At 38.6% G+C, this 21,922-nt stretch overlaps 1 protein-coding gene across 3 annotated transcripts in view; it reads left to right on the forward strand.

Annotated features, from left to right (window-relative positions):
• Nucleotides 1–21,922, forward strand: part of enox2 (ecto-NOX disulfide-thiol exchanger 2) — a 302,121-nt gene that overhangs the window by 226,849 nt on the left and 53,350 nt on the right. For all 3 annotated transcript variants that reach the window (XM_065271218.2, XM_065271235.2, XM_065271223.2), the window contains 3 exons: nucleotides 10,364–10,570; nucleotides 14,971–15,204; nucleotides 18,352–18,564. In XM_065271218.2, the coding sequence (XP_065127290.2) occupies nucleotides 10,364–10,570; nucleotides 14,971–15,204; nucleotides 18,352–18,564 (654 nt within the window). The remainder of the gene's footprint in view (nucleotides 1–10,363; nucleotides 10,571–14,970; nucleotides 15,205–18,351; nucleotides 18,565–21,922) is intronic.

A 21,922-nucleotide genomic window follows, 5' to 3' on the forward strand; every position in this document is an offset into this window, starting at 1 on the left:
ATTTAAACGAATCGGTTCAAATGAGTCAGTTCGCGAAATGGACGCGTTGTGTGCTAATCCAGTCTGAGCAGCCCAAAACTGTAAACAAAGTGTTACTGTAAAAACACGAAAATCATTTCCTCGATGGATATGATTTGGTTTTCCGACCTTTCGCCATTGTGTCAGTTTTGTTTTGAGTAATATGCGTGAATGAGAAAGCAGAGAGTCAGTTTAAAGACAGAAAGCGTGTGCGCGCGGCTCTGCTCACTCTGTCACGCAAACAAAGATCATCACTCATTAATCTATAAATCGGTCAACTTCTAAACACAACCCAACTTCAAATTGTCCAATCAGATCTCAAATCTGGACAAATCCAGCCCTGCCTTATTTCTTTTCAGAAGCCGGTTTCACTCGGATATACGTCACCATGTGGAAAATAAGGCAGCCGCTACTTCCGGTTCATGGCGACTTTAATATTTTTAAGTTGAATTAAATTTATATTTAGAATTTTAAGACAACCTGGTTACTTACTTTTTTACATTGAACCAACTTTTTTTTTTACAGTGTATTAAGGATATCGAGGTGATTTTTCATTAAATGTTATTTACTTTACAAGAATGAGAACGAATACCACTATTTCCAAAAAAATGACTTTAGCCGGGTTTTCACAGGCGGGCCACATATTTTTTCCAAACTTTCTCTACTACATGATTTGTGTTTAAAGGTCGATTCAGTTTTCATTTTATTAACGTTCCTCCCTTGCCCCAAACATGTTTTGAACTTGATCATCTGTGAAGCTACGGGACTTTCTCCAGCAATTCGGTCTGGTCATCATTCACTGAGATCAATACTTTAATTGACAACAGAGGCAAGTTGCTGTATATTGATCCTAGAATCCCAGCATAGCAACATGAAGAGCAAACTTACATCTTTCTCTCTCTCTCTCTTTCTTATAGAAGAGTAATAAGCAGGAGACATAAAAATATACCTAACCATTTTTGCCATAAGCCTTAATGATAAACGTCTGGGTTCAGCGATTAAGCATTCCTACAGGAAAAACAGAATGGATGTACAAGAAAGCCTCAGTGGTTTAAGGGACATGTGATTCTGCTATTGTAGTTTAAAGGGATAAGAAGAAAAGGGAAAGAGACAGCCATTGCAGTACAACGGAGGATGTAGTCTGATGAGATTTGGGCATATCCATGAACACGACAGTCACCTTTCATCTCAACAGGCTATCATGCACTTATCTCGCATTGGAACGGGTCGCCTTTTTTACGCACTACTCCATGCAAAAGTGGATTTAATAACCGGCGACAGCTGTGCTTTACTGACTACAGAATACAGTAATGCCGACCAATCATTCACGGTTACTCCCACCACAGTTGCCAGAAGAAATTATGAAAGTCCTTTTCCCAATAGACTGCAATGGCTAATGCCATTTAATATGAAATGTACAAAATGAAGTCTCCCCTCACCACCACCTGCTCTCGTATTTGTTGCAGGAATGCGTCCAGAATGTCCTTTACTGTACGGCCTTTGCCAAAATCATCTCCTCGTCTTTTCTGTGGCCGTCAAGACAAAATATGGTGGGAAAATATCAGCATTTACACCATATGTCATTCATCAGTGCTTTTTAAAGGCCGGTGTTGTTCGCTTTACTTAGTGCTGTATTAAAAACATATGGGCTTATTGCTGTCAGCTGCGACCCTTTTTATTAAATTTGCCCGATGGGAATATTTGAAACCTGCTTGTTTAATTTAACTCATCTCTGGCTTAAAAGAGCACCGTAAAGCCATGCTTAAGTCTTTTAAGATCAAACTCTAATAGAAGATGCCAGTTGCTCCTGCAGTTAAATTTTTGCTTATTTTCTGTGGCCACAGCTGTTATTTAAAGGTGGCATTATCAATACTTGTAGGGATCATATCGTTCAATCATTACAAAGTGCTGATGAACTCAATTCTGTAAAAAAACCAGCTAAATTGTTTTATCAGCATGTTCAAAATTGCAATATAATTAGGTGTGCAGGTTTCGGTTATTGATAGAGGTTGATAAAGCTTCAGCAGGTAATACACAGCTCCCGAAAAATCAGTCACAGTGCAGAAACTGACCCTGCTGTCTGTCCTGCTGACTTCACCAGCATCTCCATCACAGCTTCACATCTGCCCGACCCATCAGTCTTATTGTACAGCTCGACACAGCCCCAGCTTGACTTTACTCCATCTCTGAGTCACCACTAGAACCCCATTCCGGTCTGCTGAAGGTAATAAATGACCATCGACCAGCTTTCACTCAATGTTGTTTGAACGGCTTTCTGAAGGACGAGAGAGAGAAAGAGAGAGAGAGAGAGAGACCAAGCATGGCAAATATAATCTGTTTTCTCTCCCAAGCTTCGAAACATGCAGACTGCATGAAAGGAAAGCGATTTGGTGCCCAGTTGTACTGTACGATGCACATGCTATCATCAGGCCAGGCCGCATATGTTGTTATATTATAAGTTCTTCACTTATAATGGCACAGATTTCTGTGTTTGCCTGAGAGCACTGCCAGTCTGGCCTGTTTCCTCACTTATCACCTATACTGTAAACTTCACTTCACACATGCCTGCAGAGGACTTTAACATCAGTTAAACAAAATATTGGCTCAGAATATATATATATATAATATCATCATCATGCACTTTTAGTCATTCGCATCAACCTAGAAATTTGTTACATTTCAAATGTATAAATTTGGCAGATGCTTTTATCCAAAGTGTATTACAAGGCATAAACATTTTATCAGTTATGTGTTAAAACTCACAACCTTTTGCACTGATAATGCAATGCTGTACCAAATGGAATACAATTATAGACAAGATTGAATGTTTGCACTCTTTTGGGGGGCATCATTAGAACTTCACTTTTAATGCCAGTTTTTTTTTATACTTTCAATAACATGACAGCATTTTTCACATTCAGATGTCCAAAAGTACTGTAGGTTTTGAGATATTCTGTGATGGTTTAGGCACCTGTTTAGGTTTATTTCATAAGTTTAACTGTAGCTGTCAGTCATGCAAACAAATCATAATTTCAATGGAATATTTAAATGAGCTGAATCTTTTGAACATGGCAGGCCATTCACTAGGTTTTAGGACTCAGGACTCTAAAACTACAAAAGTTTTCACTGGGATGGACCTTTAGGGCGCACTCATATTATCCAAGCCAAACCATGCCCCGGCGCGATTGTCCCCCCTCCTTACTCCCCCAGATGCAGGCACTCACACTGTACTTTTATCGAGCCGATCCGTTTTGAACAAAGCAGGAAGTAAAGTGCTCTCTTTTAACACTGGAACCCATCGTAATGTTAAGTTTATGTTTTTTAATTCAGAGTCATTTGGTGCGCGATGACACACAGCCCTCTCACATGCCTATCATATTGCTTAGTTGATCTGTCACGTGTGTGGCGTAGACGTTCATGAAACCCTGCTGCGAAAATCATAAGGTTGTAACGAAGGCAGATGAAGGTGAGTGGTCACGCAATTGAAATCTCACCTTTTGAAACACGCTCTCACACTATAGATGGAACCAAAACCGTGCATTGTTTGGATAGTGTGAGTACCCCCTTAAAGTCTTTCCTAGTCAAAAAAAAAAAGCGTTTCCAGTCAGTGGCAGCATTTTTTATGATTTTCAAAAATGCCTTCCAGAATATTTTCTTAACATACAATATATCAAATGAAAGATCAGACACTCTAAAAAAAAACTTTCACCCTATCTTCATCATAAGCAGTATTTACTGCTTTTGGATCCATATATGCCTCAGTGTTTTATAAGTTGGGTAAGAGTGCCACCTAGTGCATAATAACAGAATTGTGGATTGCCTTAAAAATTTGTCTATGGCAGGGAAGCAATTTCTCTTAATTGATGAGATAATTCATCAATGGCAGGGAAAGAGTTAAAAAGGTCCTAATATGTACCATTTTGGTACCAATAAGTACTTTTGAGGTACCAGTATATATCTCCAAGATACCAACGTGTACCCTTGATATGCACCTATATCCAATATGCACCTTTAAGGTACAAAAGTGTAGTTTTTAAAAAGGTACTGCCCCAATGACAACTTTTGTACCTTTATGTACCTTCTTTTTTTGAGAGGGTCCTGCTAGGGTCAGTTGGGATGGGGTCTTAGCCCCCCGAGAACATGACCCCACAATTCATTTCACGGCTGCTTTTAATGGATTAAATCCCACATAAAATAGCCTGGTCAGTACTTAGATTGGAGACCTCTTGGGAAAACTAGTAGAGGTGTTAGTGAGACCAGCAGGGAGTGCTCACCCTGTGGTCTGGGTGGGTCCAAAGGGGGACCCAATACTGTGAAAAAGCATCGTCCTTTGGATGAGACGTTTATCCGAGGTCCTCTCTGTGTTCGTTTAAAAATCCCAGGAAGTCTTTCGAAAGAGAGTAGGGGTGTGCCCCGGCATTCTGGCCAAATTTGCCCCTTGGCCTTCCTAAACTGGTGTGTGTTGGGCGTTCCGGCACAATATGGCTGCCGTCACATCATCCAGGTGGATGTTGCACATTGGTGGTGGTTGAGAAGGATCCCCCTTTCATATGTAAAGTGCTTTGAGTGCTGCAGAAAGTGCAATATAGATTTAACAAATTAATAAAATAAGTGCTGATGTTTGAGGAAAACAAATAATAAAATCGATTAAAACTGTGAACTAAAACTAAATTGCAACGCTTTATAATAACCTATAATAAAAAATAAAAAAAATGGATTGAAAAATCAAAGTGTGCGAAATAATACATTATATACCTGCATCCTGTGGAGAAAACCCTGTTTAAGGTGCTTGTGATCACTGCAGGCGTCCCACAGCGACACTGCCCTGCTTTTCTCTTTCAAGAGGGACAATTCACAGCAGGCGGACGCCTGTCGGCTGAGTGAAGACTGGCTTTCGAGAAGACAGCTCATCTCATCTGCAGTCTCGCTTTTGATGCCACTCGAGAAAACAAAAGGCACATGACTCTTTCTTTTACACTCAGTCATGTCCCAGCTTTCCATCGTGCAGTCGAGACTTGTGGAAATTTCACGGAGCAACATGCTTGTTAGGATCACCAGTTTACATTCCTTTGATCTGTCTTCTCACATCTCAGTGTGACTGATGAAGGGTTTTTTGGGTCGGTCTACGTTACGCTCACATGTCTGTCTTCGGTGACAGAAAGTCAGTCTCCGGCGATTTCTGTAGTTCCTCTACTTTACCTGTTCCACAGTGCACCCACGCCCCTATCAGCTTCTCCGCTCTGTGCGGTTGACATCTCCGTGGCGTGCAGGCGTGTGAGACGGAGATAAGAGGGTAAGGGGTACACCTGCGGCTGTCTTCATTTTAACCGATTAACGTTAAGCTTGTTGACGACTGTCTCGCGGTTGAATGCTCGCAGAGCTGGAGGTACACTCATCTAAGTTCCTGACCCTCCTTGTGTCATCCTAGCTCACTTTCAAAGAAATGCTTTAGACGGTACAGGATATTTAGCCACAGAGAGACAGTTTGAGCATTTGTTTGTAAAATAATAGGCTTTTATTTCACCGCTATGCAGGGTTTGCTTTTGTGAAGTTACTGGAGAAGCTCTCCAAAGCTATCTCAAATAATTCATCTTCGATGTGATGCTGCGTTGTGTGTAATTTCATACCACCGTCTTAGGGTGACAATTGAACCAATCCAGCTCTTAAAAGATGATACGCTTCGCTTTTTTGTGAATATGAGATCAAAGTAGTATTTTTTTTTTAAAGTTTAATGGAATGAAATTCTTTGTGTATCCTCTCTGTACTTTTTACAACATCTGCTGTTTTTTATTACAGTCTCAAAGTTGAAACTGTCAGGAGTCTGTTAATGTCAAACTGACATGTTTTATGTTCATCTGACAGAGTAAACATTTGCTCACCTGGGCCAAAAAACAATATTTTTGTTACAGCTTGAAATCAAAACTTCTTTCCCTAAGAGATCCTCTATGAACGCTGTTAATCTAGCAGCCTCAGCTCTTTTGATGCTTGTTTTCATTCCATAAGGAAAAACAAACAGTGGGTTTTGGCATTTTTTGGATGTTGCCCTATTGAAAAATAAATGTTACACTAACAAAGTGCAAACTGAATTTGATTTCAAATAGATGTAGAGGTGAGCGGGGCACAAACTAACATGGGGTTAATTGTACATATTTATACAGGGCCGAGCAATCTGTACTTTTGGTCTTTTTCTCTTACTGTCAGAAGATGACAGTAAGCATAAAAGTATATTTTTTTAATCTTATGTTTGTTTTTGTTTTTTTGATTTCTGATATGGGCATGTCAGTCACCAAATCCAACCTTATATTATTTCAATCACTGTCTTGTTTCCTAAAACATAACACCATTTCAAACATATCGGCAACTCTTAGTAACTGATAGCTGGTATTGAAAACATTTTTGAACAGCGGGGTTAGTTGTCACACAGTGTTACAATTACGCCTCAGGTATACAATGATAATGACATGAAAACAATGTAAATACTATTAATAAAAATGATAGCTGTTAATAGAATATCAGAGGAAATTACTCACAATTATAATTTTTTTGTCTTAATTGTGCAGCCCTTTCAAAAAAATGCATTTATACTGTATGCTTTGATGCATAATACAAAGATTTTTACTAATAAAAGTTTTGGTTTACATATTAAATGTGTGTAATGTGTATAAAAATTATTTATATATAAATGCACACACATGCATGGATATATTTAAGAAATATTTGCATTTGTATAAACATTTGTATATTTACATATAATTTATACCATATATAAATATAAATATTTATTATATCAGTATATTTTTTCTTAAAAAATATACATACATGTGTTTGTATTTATATATACATAATATTTGTTGATGTACTGTGTAAATAATTATGTAAACAATAACTTTTATTCTGCAAACGAATAGTCGTGACTAATCATACGGCAGCATTAATTTTTACAATACAAGGATTTTGCACTCCTGTCAGTTTCGGTGAAATTGTAGGATAACATAGTAGCAGAGATGTTGATTGTGTAAAAAAATTCTTGATCTAACTTAAATATGTTTTGAATGATAAAGCTAAAGCCAAAAAGTGTTACTTTAAAGCAGTAAATAAAGATGAGCAGGAGTTTCCAAACTTTTTTGTAAGTCAAAACCCTTGACCTAAACTATTTACTTGAAGTAACCCCCCCCCCCCCCTAGATTTTAAGTAAATGTTTAAACAATTTAAATGCACATTTGCTTACTTCAAAACATTTCTTTTAATTGCCACATAAAATGTTTCTGTCAATTTTGCATTAGTTCTCAGTTTTCTGATATATTGTAGTGCTGTGTAATTGTCACATGATAAACAAATAAAATATATATTTTGTTAGTATTTTGATTTCTTATTTTAAAATTATTTACTGTATATTATTTATGTTTAATTTATTATTTTTTTTCATCAATTCTCGAACCCCTGAATCCCAGTTTGGGAAACCCTGTACTAACATATCCGGCGCGTCACAATCCAAATTTAGTTTTAATAATAAAAATTAAAATGATGTTTTATAAACAAGGTTTGGCAGAAGCCGATCAGTCAATGAACACGGCTGGCTCTCGATCATTAAGCAATGAACACGGCTGGTTATCAATCATTAATCAACACATCAACTTAGTACCAGCTCTATAAATAATCAAGACTCCTTACCCTCATTCTCTGGAATTATCGCAAACCCACCTCCACCCCTTCTCGTCACTACGTACATTTAGCTCAGCACCGGGGATAACCTGGGTCAGGGCACGCCCCAGTCAATGCAAAAATGTGGCATGAAGCACAAACTTGCGTGGAGCAATGCGAATGACGCAAATAAGGCCGCGAAAACACACTATTCACCTCAAACACATCTTCACACAAGTAAAATATTCAAATCAAGCAAAAAAATAGCATGACACAAAGTTTAATCCCGCGAGTAATTTAGAGCAAGGAAAGTGATGCCTCGCGTTGTTGTGTATGCATCATTAGACATCACACCCATATATGATTGGCTAAACTTCTAGTGTATACGACACACCTAACTAAAAACATGGCGAAGTCATTCTCTGATTGGTTAAATTCTACAGGATTTCTGTGTCACCTATCCGTCCGAAAAAGAAAGCTGTTGTGTTCACCTGGGTGACCATGAGAATCCATTAAAGGTGGGGTGCATGATCTCTGAAAGCCAATGTTGATATTTAAAATCACCTAAACAAACACACCCCTAACAACTCGATGTCGGTTAGTAGACACGCCCCTTACTGCTGATTGGCTACAATTGTGTTTTGGTTAAAAAATCATGCACCCTGCCTGTAAGGTTAACTAAACACTGGATACTTAAAAATATGTGAGGTTCCTGGCATAAACTTATAAACGTTGTTGTAAACTTTTGACACGTTTGAGAGTAAATATGATGTGGTGCATTACCGTCAGTGGTGTGGTCTTTTGGGTGGTCCTCTGCCATTTAAAGCGGTCATGGTTTCCAAAGACTTCTGCTAAAGACTAGTTTGACAAGTTGTTTTCAATTTCTTAACTCTACAGAAAAGCAATATGAAACATAATGATCCCAAGCCCTTGACTGACATCTGTATCGTCTCAGTCCAGATGGTGAAATGCAGCTCTGACCTCTAGCAGCTTAACAGTCAATGACAAACTATTGGATTATTATATTCTTTTCCCCTGACAGGACCTGACACACACATAAAGCTCATCATGAGCCGTTACAATAAACTGCAGTTAGTGTAATTGTGGCGATGATGATGGATGGTGAGGGTTATGGGGCAGCTGTGGGGTCCATAGGCACTTGGTTATTTACAGTGACTGGCTCAATGCCAAACATGCCTGCTTTGCGCCTGTCTCTATTTGGACCCTGCCGGTCCCCCCTGAATCCCACCAGATGCTTCCTTTCGGTTGATTTTTCAAGACTTGTTAAGAGGATTGTTCAGTCCTGGTGGCTTCATCACCAAGTTCTTCATCATGTGACGGAGAAGTCATCCAACAACGTAACCCTTCAGCTTTGAATGGCAAGCTTTGCATTTTAATTCAGAAACCTAACAACATCTCGACCTGGTTTGTTTAACATAATATATTTTTCAAGCAGTGGTCTATGAATGATTAGATTTATGATCTTGATGGTTGTGCTGTTAATATCAAATCAAGGCTTGTTTCACATGGAAAAATACAAATCAATGTCTTGGTTAGTGCACTGTAGATAAAATTACACTTTTAATCACATTACACTTTATAATCTTGATGGCAGCACTTCTGCGTTCCACAGAAAAGATTACAGTCATGAATCAAATGACAATTTTTGCTTTTTTATGCATTTTTATGCAGAAAACAACTGCAAACTATGCATTTAAGGAATGCATTTAATCAGAATATGTGTTTTCTTAAATCAAACCTACAACTTTTGCATTGCTAACACTTGTTGAGCTACAGGAGAACAAAACTTCCCATTCTTCTGATGCAGGCAGTTAACCAACTGTTTAATTTTATCGGTGCTTCAGATATTTTTTGACCTGAAAATAAATAGAAAGTAGAAAGATCCCATTTCTTAAAGATTTGGGCTGCCTTGCAATTGCTTTATTATCAGGGTATCAGGACAATCTCACAAATATTCACGTAAATCAGAATAATTCCCAGATCCATCTCATTCCGGCCTCTGCTCTAATGAGACCCAATTCCCCGCGGCTGGACTCGGTAGATTTAAATGTCACTAAAGCATCGCACAAACCCTGATGTATTGTCCCAAACCCCTGATCTTTTCTGAAGATTTATACATCTTTCACTTCACAAATGAAATGATATTGACTTTGTTCACCCAGTGTTTTATATGCCACATTTCTTGTTGCATTATACACTGAGTGTTTATTAACACAAATTCTGATTTTTTTTTTACCATATATATACTGTTTTATTTACAGTAATTCATATTAACAAATGATAATTAAAAAATAATTTGGACCATTTATCTCAACTATGGTTGTAATATAAAAGTGATAATAAAAAGGCCAAAAACTTGATTAAAAAAGGATTGATGATACCAGCTGTGCAAGCACTCTAATGGTTCTAACTATGGCATATGTGTCTGTTAACCTTGTGATTTACCATGTTTCTTGTTTTAATGATCTACAAGTTGATCCCCAGTGTTTTTAGATTATAATCGTACAATGAATCATTTTAATCTCAAGGTCGTGAAATATCAGTGATTGATTTAGCATGCTTCATCTTTTTGTATATCAATACTGAGCTATAGACTTCATACAGACTGTGGAAAAATGATCAATATCAAGAAAAAGATTAGCAGTAGTGATTTATTTATCTTGTGTGGTTCTGTTCTTCACAGATCTCCCTCCCCCTGCCACCAGAGAGAGACCTCCAGGTTGTAAGACGGTGTTTGTTGGTGGACTGCCGGAGAACGCCACGGAGCAGCTCATCGTCGAGGTGTTCGAGCAGTGCGGGGGTATCATCGCAATCCGGAAAAGCAAGAAAAACTTCTGTCACATCCGTTTTGCTGAGGAGCACACGGTTGACAAAGCCCTCTTCCTGTCAGGTACATACCTGGGCACGAGTTTTACTCTTATTTCTATATTAGTTATTTTTGTTTATGTATATTAAAGTTTTAAAGTTGACTTACCAAAACTCCTTCCCTACAAAGATAACATTGCGGAGGCAGAGAAGAAGAGCAGCAGGATGCCATTGTTGATTTTATTTTTTTAATTTAGATTAAGCTATTCAGCGTAGCTATTCAATTTGTACTTGTATTGTAGATTTGAAGATGAATAGACTCTTAAAAAAAAGAAAACTCAATACCTTGTGTTCCTGTCTTTGGCTGTGTGATGACCAGTAATTTCACTGAACCTTTTATGTAATGAAAATGAGCGCCACATGTCCACACGTTCTCTCAGGATTTTGCAAAAATTAATTTGGTGGGCGGGGCTTCCACACATCACTCAGGGAACTCAAGAGCAGTATTGGCTGACAGTCCCCACCGGAAGGACCTGACAGAAGAGGTCGATGAGAATCCAAGCAATGACTTGTCGCTATGAACTACTAAATATTAATCAAGAACCGACCTGGAAACCACCTGGACATAGTCACATGATCCGCTGGTTCTGTTTTTTTATCTCGGCTTCAAAAGGAACAGGTCGCATCAGTCTTTGTATTCAAATACATATATCACAGATTTAAAGTAATAATACTCTTTCTATTATTAAAACTATAAGTGTTACTCTCTCAGTTAAGATGGGACGCCATGAGAACCATCGTCCATCTTGTGTCCCTGTGACGGAGCTCTTGAGACCTTTCCATAAATAATGTCACTCATTTCTAAAGTAGAACACATCGTATAAAATATTTAGCGCCGTCTGGGGGCCATAAAGCAGAAATGGAGAGTTACAAGTAAAGCGTGAAGCTCTTTCTCCTTTCTGTTGACACGGCCATCTGTGGATATACATCTGCTTTTTAGAAGCACTCTTCAGATCTTACTCGTGTGTACTCGGCACGTCACTGTGTTCAGAGTTAACCGGTCTCTATTATGTACCGCTTGGCCATTTGTCAGGATTCTGTTTAATTTCTTGTTTTATGCTGATATTTAAACCTTGATATAGTAATATTATTACTGTCTTATTCAACCATATCACAAGCCTGAATTATTCCCAAAAATCAGCGCTTTTCTGTGCTCATTGGGTTTTTATGTCCCAACCTGTCTGCAACATTTGGATCTTTTTAGAGTTCACACGTAATAAACAAACACTAGGGATGGTTTTGCTCAAATCTGCAAACAAACATGAGTTAGAAGTAATGAGTAAATACCAAAGAGTTTGTGTCATAGTGTCACTTGTGAATTTTCTGGTTTTCTTTACCATTTTGTAAATTATTTTCTCTTGTCCTCTGTTGTCCGCTTTTCTCCTGTTCTTTTTTTTCATTCTTCCTGTCCTCGCCTCTGCATTCATTTCCTTTCTTTTCTCATCTCCCCTCATCTCCTCTCCTGTCCGCTATTCCTCTCCTTTGTCCTCTCTTCTTTTCTTTTACTGTCCCCTCTTGACCTCTCCTTCCCCATTTTCTCTTTTTGTCCTCTCTTCTTCTCTCCTTGTATCCTCTCCTGTCCACCCTTGACCCCCTCCTGTCCTTTTGACCTCTCCTCTTCACCTGTCCTATCTTAATCTTGTCTGTTTTTCCCTCGTGTCCCGGCTTCCTCTCTATTGTCCTCTTTTCTTCTTTCCTCCGCTCTATTTTTCTATCCTTCCCCGTTTTTCTTTTTTGTCTTCTTCTTCTCTCCTCATATCATCTACTGTCCACCCTTGACCCCTTTGTCCTTTCAACCTTTCTCTTCTTCTGTCCTCTCTTCCTCTCTTCTTTTCTCCTTCTGTCATCTGTTGTCCTCTCATGACCCCTCTTCCTGACCTTTGTCCTCTCTTCTTCTCTCCTTCTGTTTTCTCTTGTCCTTTCATGTTCCATCTTCCTCTTATTTGTCATCTCTTATCTTCTCCTTCGCTCTATTGTTTACCACTTTCCCTTTCCTTTTTTTGTCCTCTCTTCTTCTCTCCTCATATCCTCTCCTGTCCACCCTTGACCTCTCCTCTTCTTCTGTCCTCTCTTTTTTCGCCTTCTGTCATCTCTTATCCTCTCATGACTCCTTCCTCTCTATTGTCCTCTCTTCATCTTTCCTCTTATCCTCTCTTCCGCTCTTTTTTCTATTCTTTTCTTTTTCTCCTCACCACTTCTCTCCTCGTATCCTCTACTGTCCACCCTTGACCCCCTTGACCTTTTAACCTTTCCTCTTTTTTTGTCCTCTCTTATTCTTGTCTTTTTCCTCTCTCCTGTCCCCTCTTCCTCTCTTTTGACCTCTCTTCTTTTCTCCTTCTGTCATCTGTTGTCCTCTCATGACCCCTCTTCCTGACCTTTGTCCTCTCTTCTTCTCTCCTTCTGTTATCTCTTGTCCTTTCATGTTCCATATTCCTCTCTTTTGTCATCTATTATTTTCTCCTTCGCTCGATTGTTTCCTCCTTGTTGTCCTCTCTTCTTCTCTCCTCGTATCCTCTCCTGTCCACCCTTGACCTCCTCCTCTCCTTCTGTCTTCTCTTCTTTTCGCCTTCTGTCATCTCTTATCCTCTCATGAATCCTCTTCCTGTCTATTGTCCTGTCTTCATCTTTCCTCTTATCCTCTCCTCCGCTCTGTTTTTCTATTCTTCCCCTTTTTCTTTTTTCTCCTCACTTCTTCTCTCCTCGTATCCTCTTCTGTCCACCCTCTTATCCTTTTGACCTCTCCTCTTCTCCTTTCTTATTCTTCCCTCCTGTCCCCATTCCTCTCTTTTGTCCTCTCTCTACTCTCTTTCTGTCATCTCTTGTCCTCTCTTTTGACCTATCTTCTTCTCCTTTCTTATTCTTTCCTGTGTTCTTCCCTCCTGTCCCCTCTTCATCTATGTTGTCCTCTTTTCTCCTTCTGTCATCTCTTGTCCTCTCATGACTCCTCTTCCTGGCTTTTGTCATCTCTTATCTTCTCCTTCGCTCTATTGTTTACCACTTTCCCTTTCCTCTTTGTTGTCCTCTCTTCTTCTCTTCCTGTCTATTGTCCTCTCTTCTTCTGTCCTCTCTCCTATCCTTTTTGCCTTCTGTCATCTCTTGCCCTCTCATGACTCCTCTTCCTTGCTTTTGTCATCTCTTTTTCTTTCCACTTATCTTATCCTTTGTTCTATTGTTCTCCACTGTCCTTTCCTCTTTGTTGTCCTCTCTTCTTCTCTCATTCTGTCATCTCTTGTCCTCTCATGTTTCTTCTTTCTTTCTTTTGTCATCTCTTCTTCTTTCCTCTTATCCTCTCCTCCGCTCTATTTTTTTTATCCATCACCCTTTTTTCTTTTTTGTCCTCACTTCTTCTCTCCTTGTATCCTCTTCTGTCCACCCTTGACCCCCTCCTGTCCTGATAACCTCTCATCTTCTTCTGTCCTCTCTTATTCTTGTCTTTTTCCTATCTCCTGTCCCCTCTTTCTCTCTTTTGTCCCTTCTTCTTCTCTCTTTCTGCCATCTCTTGTCCTCTCATGACCCCTCTTCCTGACCTTTGTCCTCTCTTTTTCTCTTCTTGTATCCTCTCCTTTCCTCCCTTCTTTGACCTCCCCTCTTCTTCTGTACTCTCTTATTCATTTCTGTTTTCTTCCCTCCTGTCCCCTCTTCCTGTCTTTTGTCCTCTCTTCTTTTATATCATCCCCTGCGATCTATTGTTTTCTCCTTTCCTCATCCACTTTTTTATCCTTTACTTCTCTCCTCGTGTCTTCTCTTGTCCGCTCTTGTCTTTTCCCATCCTCTTTTCTTCTCTCCTTCTGTTCTCTTTTGGCCTTTCATGGTCCCTCTTCCTGATCTTTGTCCTCTCTTTTTTCTATTTCCTGTCCTCTTGTATCCTCTCCTGTCCTTTCTTCCCCTTCTTTGACCTCTCCTATTCTCCTGTCCTGTTTTCTTCTCTCCTGTCCCCTCTTCCTTTCTATTGTCCTCTCTTCTTCTCTCCTCCTATCCTCTCCTGCCTCTATTTTCTCCTTCCTCCTTTTTTGTTTTTGTTCTTTCTTCTCTCCTTGTATCCTTTTCTCTCTTTCCCTTTTTGACCTCCCCTCTTCTCCTGTCCTCTCTTATTCTTTCCTGTTTTGTTTTCTTCTCTCCTGTCCCCTCTTCCTTTCCTCTCTTGTTCCATCTTCGTTTCCTTTGTCCTCTCTTCTTCCCTCCTTCTATGTCCTCTGATGTCTCCTCTTCCTGTCTTTTGTCCCTATCTCCTGCGCGCTATTGTTCTGTCCTTTCCTCTTCCACTTTTTTATCCTTTCTTCTTCTCTCCACATATCCTCTCTTGTTTTTTCCTGTTTTCTCCTCTCTCCTTTTTTGTCCTCTCTCTTCATTTCTTTGCTTCTCTCTTGTATCCCCTTCTTTTGTGGTCTCTCTTCTTTTCTCCATCCATCCTGTCCTCTCTTCTAGGTTACAGAATCAGACTGGGATCAAGCACAGACAAGAAGGACACAGGCCGGTTGCACGTAGATTTTGCTCAGGCCAGAGATGACCTCTACGAGTGGGAGTGCAGACAGCGCATGCTGGCCAGAGAAGAGAGACATCGTCGTAGGATAGAGGAAGACCGATTGCGGCCTCCGTCGCCACCCCCCATCGTTCATTATTCCGAACATGAATGCAGCCAGCTAGGAGAGAAACTGAAAGGTACAGTAGGATATACTCACCATGTGTTGTCCTGTTTTAGCCGTTTTGTTGATGTTTTTCCAAATTCTTCAGTGGAAGAGGCGGGTACAATCAGTACTGTGTCTGTGGCCTGTCTCTCTTCTTGAATTTGATGTTCCATGCTGTATAAAGGAAACCATCTGTGACTCTGTGTCTGTTTAGAGATTAATTTAGCTGAAATTAGCCTTGTCGGTTGAAGTTTACTTACACTCTCTTACATGGCATGGATTGTATGTAGTTCAACTTACTTTGCAGTGGTCACAGATGAACAGTTTATGACCAAGAACACGAGTAATGAAATATACTACAGGAACATCATTTACTTTAGCAAATCCTCTTATCACCTAGCTCCTTCAGTATGTTCCTCATACTGGGATTTTTTGCTTACACCATCTGCTTAGTGTATTATGATTATATGATGAAACATGATATTCATTGTACTTTTAAAACAAGAGTTTGATACACAACCAGGAGGACATCAATACATTATCACCCTTTTTAACAAATCAATCATAATCTTTTATTATGCAAAGAAGTTAGCCAATCATAACAGAAGCAGTTCATGAAAAATTCATAGTTGTGGTTTAGCTTGCACTTTTTGCATTTATTTTATACTTGTATAGTAGTGCATGCATAAAAATTGCTACTGTAGATACTCTATTAAACTAATTGTTAATTATTTCCAGTTGGTTACATGCTGTTTTGAGAATGGACAATTATGACCAGACAGTCTCCAAACTAAATCAGTTTATTGATATTCATGACACACTAATTCAGTCCCGAAAGGGTTGATGGATTATTATTGTAAATAATTTATTAGCATTTTCTTGATCTCCTGAATGACCGTGTGCAAGTGTGCGTGTGGGATTAGAAGAACAAGAACAAAATAATTGCTATCATGCTTTTTACAACAGCAATCATCTTTATTGTACAAACAGCACGATCTTTGTGGTGTACAACATTGTTTCATCTGTTGCACAGTTAAAGCCAGAGATTGTGATTGCAAGCTGCTTACCAGCAGAACCCAGAGCTCTGCCAAGAGATTGAATCGTTCTGTTTATTTCTTCTTTCTTTTTAATTCAGTGCTTTAAGTTAATACAAAGACACAATAGAATCATACACTGCCAAATGACAATCCATTTGGCATTCATTACAAACATTTTCACATTGTTTATGTTGTTAACGAATCATGACTCTTGAACCTAGGCCCTCTACCCCAATGCTAGCTATATATATGAAGAGTTTGGTTCAAAACGCAATAAATCCATTTTCACTAATTTCGGTAAAAACACTATTTTCACTCAGCATCTATAGGTTATAAAAACATTAAAAATTCTAATCCATAATTTGATTTTCAAAGATTTATTATAAAAAATTATAACTTTTTCCACAAAATGGAATAAATCCATGACATGTTTTTTTTTTTCAAAATGCCTTAAATCTATTGAATCAATATATAAATGTGCATTCATCTTTGCCACGTTATGTTCATTTAGTTGACTAGAGGTATACACTGATTAAAAAAAAATAAACATTAATGGTATTAATCAAAAGTTCTATTTTGTCATATTAAGAACACTGTCATTGCTGCTGTTATACTGCGTCATCGCTGAACCTTTTTGACAGGGATCAGCTGTAAAATGTTTTGGTCCTGCTCGATTTTCGTTGACTTCGAATAAAATAATGGAACGTTTTTCATACGATTCCCTGAGGTCAATGTGTTAGCATGACAGAAGCTTGATGCTGTCATGTGAGAACAAGCAACAGCCGGCATTTTTCCGTCGCCCGAGTGTCTCTCGCATAAATTATTAGAATTTAATGGCTTACATTTCTTCCCCGCCACAGGAAATCACCAAAGGTTTATTAATGTCATCAAAGTATTATTTTGTTTTTGTTTGTTTGTTATCGTGAAGTACAAAGTAGATGAGGAAAACTAGGATTCAGTGTGTATTCAACGCCGCCATTGTTTTTTTTTTTCAAAATGCAATGCGTGGAATGGTGCGCTGTGAAGGAGGAGTGTCGTTTATCGTGTTTTGGGAAAAAAGGAAGAAAAGATGACAGAATAACACGGCGGATATTGATATATATCTTGACTAGACTGGTGATCCCCACAGTGGGCGGACTTCGTTATAAAATTAGTCATAACAGAACTCACCCATTTAGAGGAACAATATGATTGGTCAGTTTTTCTGTCACTTGAAATGAGTCTCCCATTGATTTACTATTGCCTCGTCCTCTGTAATTTTACAGTTGGACCACCAATCACATAGGGTTGGACTTAAAGCATTGTGTTACTTTTAGAAGAATCTCTTGACCGAAATGAAATAAAATCTACATAACTATATCAGTGGTGTATAAAGACCTTACAAAATGAACTGTATTGTTTTTATTACCTTAGAATGAGCCGTTTTTATCTACATACAGCGCAGGGTCTCATACGTCTCCCTACATTGTCTCAGACGACAACATGTTTGTCCTGTGGCAGCTACCGTAGCTTACTGTGTTTTGCAATTACACTTATAGATGCCACTACACATTACACCTAATTGTGAAGCTGCGCAGACCAATCAGTGGGCATCTGCATGCGAATAATGTGACATAAGTCCACTCTGTATGCTTTCAAATCGCTCTAGTGGTACTTTGATGTCATGCATTGATCAATCTGCAGTGCGATTGTAAAAACTGTCCAACATTTAATAAAAATAATATATAAAAAGTTTTGTTTACAAAGTTCAGGTCCTCTCTGAGGGTCCTGGCGGTTCACTACTGGTTTATTTATTTGTTTTCGTTCCCAGTCAAAATACAAAAGCCAAATCTTTGTAGTTCGTTGCTGTTGGCTCAGCGGTTTCCCCTTCTGCCAGCACACACACACACACCTGAGTATCTCAGGTGTCCAACTGAAAAACATCCAATTTTTAATGCCATATTACTACAAGTCAAACTTTTGTTGTATGGCGCAGTCCTTTTCTGTCATCCTCTTCCAAATGTCTCTTTTGGTCCAATAAACACGTTCTGCTAATAAGTTTTGCACTAGGGGGTCCCAGATGTAAAGCATTCCTGTCCAACATTGTACTCAGCACCCTTCCCACCATCTGCTTCTATCCCACCGTCTCTCCTTTCTCCAAACAGACGACTCCAAATTTCCCGAGGCGGTGCGCGTCCTGTTGACCTGGGTGGAACGAGGGGAGGTGAACAGAAGAAACGCCAACAACTTCTATTCCATGATCCAGTCCTCCAACAGCCACATTCGCAGGCTGATGAACGAGAAGGCCGCCCATGAGAAGGAGATGGAAGAGGCCAAAGAGAAGTTCAAGAACGCCCTTGGCGGGATTTTAGTGCAATGTGAGTGTTCCCTTTGTGATGTTTGATCTGTCTCGAAACTTAGTGAGCCTACTTTATTGCATTTTGGGGCATCCAACTTGTTTGGATAGCTGTAGTCAATAACAGGCACCGTGTTTACATATTTACAGGTCTTCTGATGCCCCAAATATTTTTTTTGGTAGGCTCAAGACAGAGACTCTCTGCTTCATGAACACTATGGGGTGGTTTCCTGGACAGGGATTAGACAAGTCTTAGACTAAACCATTTTTAAGAGCTGTCCCAACTGAAAACAACTTGCACTGACATACAGTATCTTAAAATACATCAGTGGCCTTTGTTTTGCCTCAAAATACACAGGGTTATGTTTTTAGTAAGGCATGTTTGTTAGAACTAGTTATATTTCCTAATTAAACTAAGGCCTAGTCCTGGATTATGCTAATCCCTGTCCAGGAAAGAACCCCTGTAGGTTCTTATAGTCCCTATAAGACACAATGGCAGCGTCATTAAATGGGCGCATGATTTAGGCTGAAGTATGGTCCATTTTTTACGTGTACGCGAGGGTCCACGTACAGTACATGTGCCGCCTGATTTTTTTAACCTCACATACATTGTACACATAGATTGCGCATGCACCTACAGGAGAATATACAGTAGTATGTAGCCCAGGAGATGCATTGCATTTTGTCGCATTGTGAATGCGTTGAACGTTTTTGTACAAATAAACTTTACTTTGCAAGGTTGTGCATTCAATCGTACGCGTACGTTCGCATACACAAAAAAACAGACCATACTCCAGGCTTTACACTTCACTTCCTGTTATCTTGATAGGTCGCCCAATGTGTGGTTGATAAATCAAATGCCCAAAGAAATGAAACTAAACTCTTACACAAACACACTCATACACACAGTTTCCTTTATGCGTGAGCAGGCAAAATGTTCAGTGTACATTTGATTTATGTGTCTAGAGAGTTTGTGGATTTGCAAAAGAACACAAATCCAATAAAGATTTCAGCTTTTAAATTTTAATTTCATTTACACGCAGCTGGGGAACTAGAGAAAAAATTAATAACGCATTGAAAGGTCACAGCACTGAAAAGGCTTACCTTAAAAATCTGAAACTTGAACAAACTTTTCATATTTGAATATCATAACAACAGGAGTTATTCTGAAATATGTATTTAAAAAGAGAAACTTTTGAATGCCTTGGCTAGGGGTGTAACGATAAACCGGATACACAATAATAATACCCGAGTCCGGTGTCGATTCTGGATCGCAAAGACGATACTATGCACAGCTCTTGTACTACCGCTCTTTGATCAGTAGGAAGTCCTTACCAATCTAAAATCACAAGGGTTTAAAGTCATCCAGGACTAGGCATTCGTTTCATTAAGACATTTAAGGGGTTTTTACGTACAAACCTTACAAAGAAACATCGCTGTGGTGCATCTTGAGACACAACAATGGCACTGAGAGATGTTAAGATGAGTCATTGCAAAATGTTTTCTCAGAGGCAGCTCAAACATAGTCTGGGACTAGGATAAGCCCACCCATATGAGTTTAAATTGTTTATAACATCCATTTGATAAAGCAACGCTCCCCAAACAAAATCATACTTATTCTTTATTATCATGAAAATACCTATAAAGGTTTGAAGAACATGCTAACAGGCATTTCCTGGAGATGCGTGTGTAAATAGTACTTCTTTTGCGGTGCATATTGAGTTTATGCACAAGAGCGCCCACTGGCTTGGATGTACTGTAGGAGCATTCACCATAACTCATTGAGAAGCATAGCAAGCACAATTGCACAATTTATCCTTACACCCCTAGCTAAAAGTTGACTGTCAATGAGAAAATCAAACTTTTACAGTCAATAGCAGAAACACTTTTCCCACTGTGTCCGTGAGTCAGTTTGCTATGCTTTAATGCGAGATCAATACGGACTGAAGGTAAGTCCAACAGACGTCTATCCCTCACCTGAATGCAGAAGCAGGTAGAGTATCTACTTTACTGAACATCAACAGGACACATGTATAAAGATAAAACTTTGTTGTACTACTTAGTCTTTGGACAGCACACCTGATGGCCCGTCATAAATTTAAAGTAAGTAACTTCATACGGTAACTAGAATTTTAGGTTTACTGTCTGTTAAAATTACACTTTTAGAAAATCAAACACATGTGATGAAATAACATTTTCTATAAAGCCTGTATAAATAAAGCATTCTTTAGGTATTTACAGTATAGACGTTTCATCTGACGTTTTTGTGGTTACATTCTGGACAGAACTGAACTCTGGGACAAATACCTTGTTGAAAATAACCTTGTTTGTTTATTTTACTGTTGAAACCTACCCAATCTCACAAAGTTTTGTGATATAGTCACATATTTTTTTATTCTTTTTTCGTGCTATTATCACGTATTTTCGCGTGTTCGTGATCGTATAACGAATTCCTGTTTTTGTGTGATAATCACATTTTAGTTACTCAACTGCTTTTTCCTATTTTTAAACCATTGTCGCTTCGGTTTAGGGTTAGATTTGGTGCTTGCATTAGAATGTCACTTTATATATTGGTTTATACAATTTTTTCTGATTTATTTTTTTATAAGTCGCCTGGCATTGGGCTTAGAGTTGGGTTTGGTTAGGGATGTCATTTTATGTAAATCTAACCCTAAACCGAAGCGACAATGGTAAGAAAATAGGACAAAACAGTTGAGTAAACAATACGTGATAATCACACGAAAACAGGAATTCGTTATACGATCACGAAAAAACGTGAAAATTCGTGATAATAGCACGAAAAAAGAATCAAAAAAATACGTGACTATATAACGAAATTTCGTGAGACTGGGCTGTTGAAACCGTCTATATGGCTTATATATTATACATTTTGTTATATCACATATTTATTTATTTAATTTATAATTCATCTGCTAAATTTTAGCCTAGATGTCTCGGCTGCGTTTTAACAGCTAGACGTCTTCTAAACGCAGACTTTGCTGGGTGCCAACATAATAGTTCTTGTTATAATACACTATTATAAGTGTCTGCTTATACAGTAGTTCAGCCTATGACAGGTATAATAAGTAATGAGTAATGTACAGTCAGCTACTAATAATTTTCACAAAATAGTTCACAGGTTTATTCACAGGGTCAAGAATCACCCTGAAATAGTTGATTTTCAAATATTAGACCTAAAATATGGAGTTTAAATTGTGTTGTTATGCAAGAAAAGAGATATAAGAGGCATAAAAGTAGTTTAGCTGTGTGTAGAAAATCAGTTGCTCTGGCAAATGGTCCTTTATGCAGTTTTTATTATACTTAAACACTTGACCCAAGAATATATTTATGCATTGTACTCTTTAAGGGCATGTATGAGT

This window comes from Paramisgurnus dabryanus, chromosome 16 (assembly GCF_030506205.2).
Source record: "Paramisgurnus dabryanus chromosome 16, PD_genome_1.1, whole genome shotgun sequence".
Classification (NCBI taxonomy): Eukaryota; Metazoa; Chordata; class Actinopteri; order Cypriniformes; family Cobitidae; genus Paramisgurnus; species Paramisgurnus dabryanus.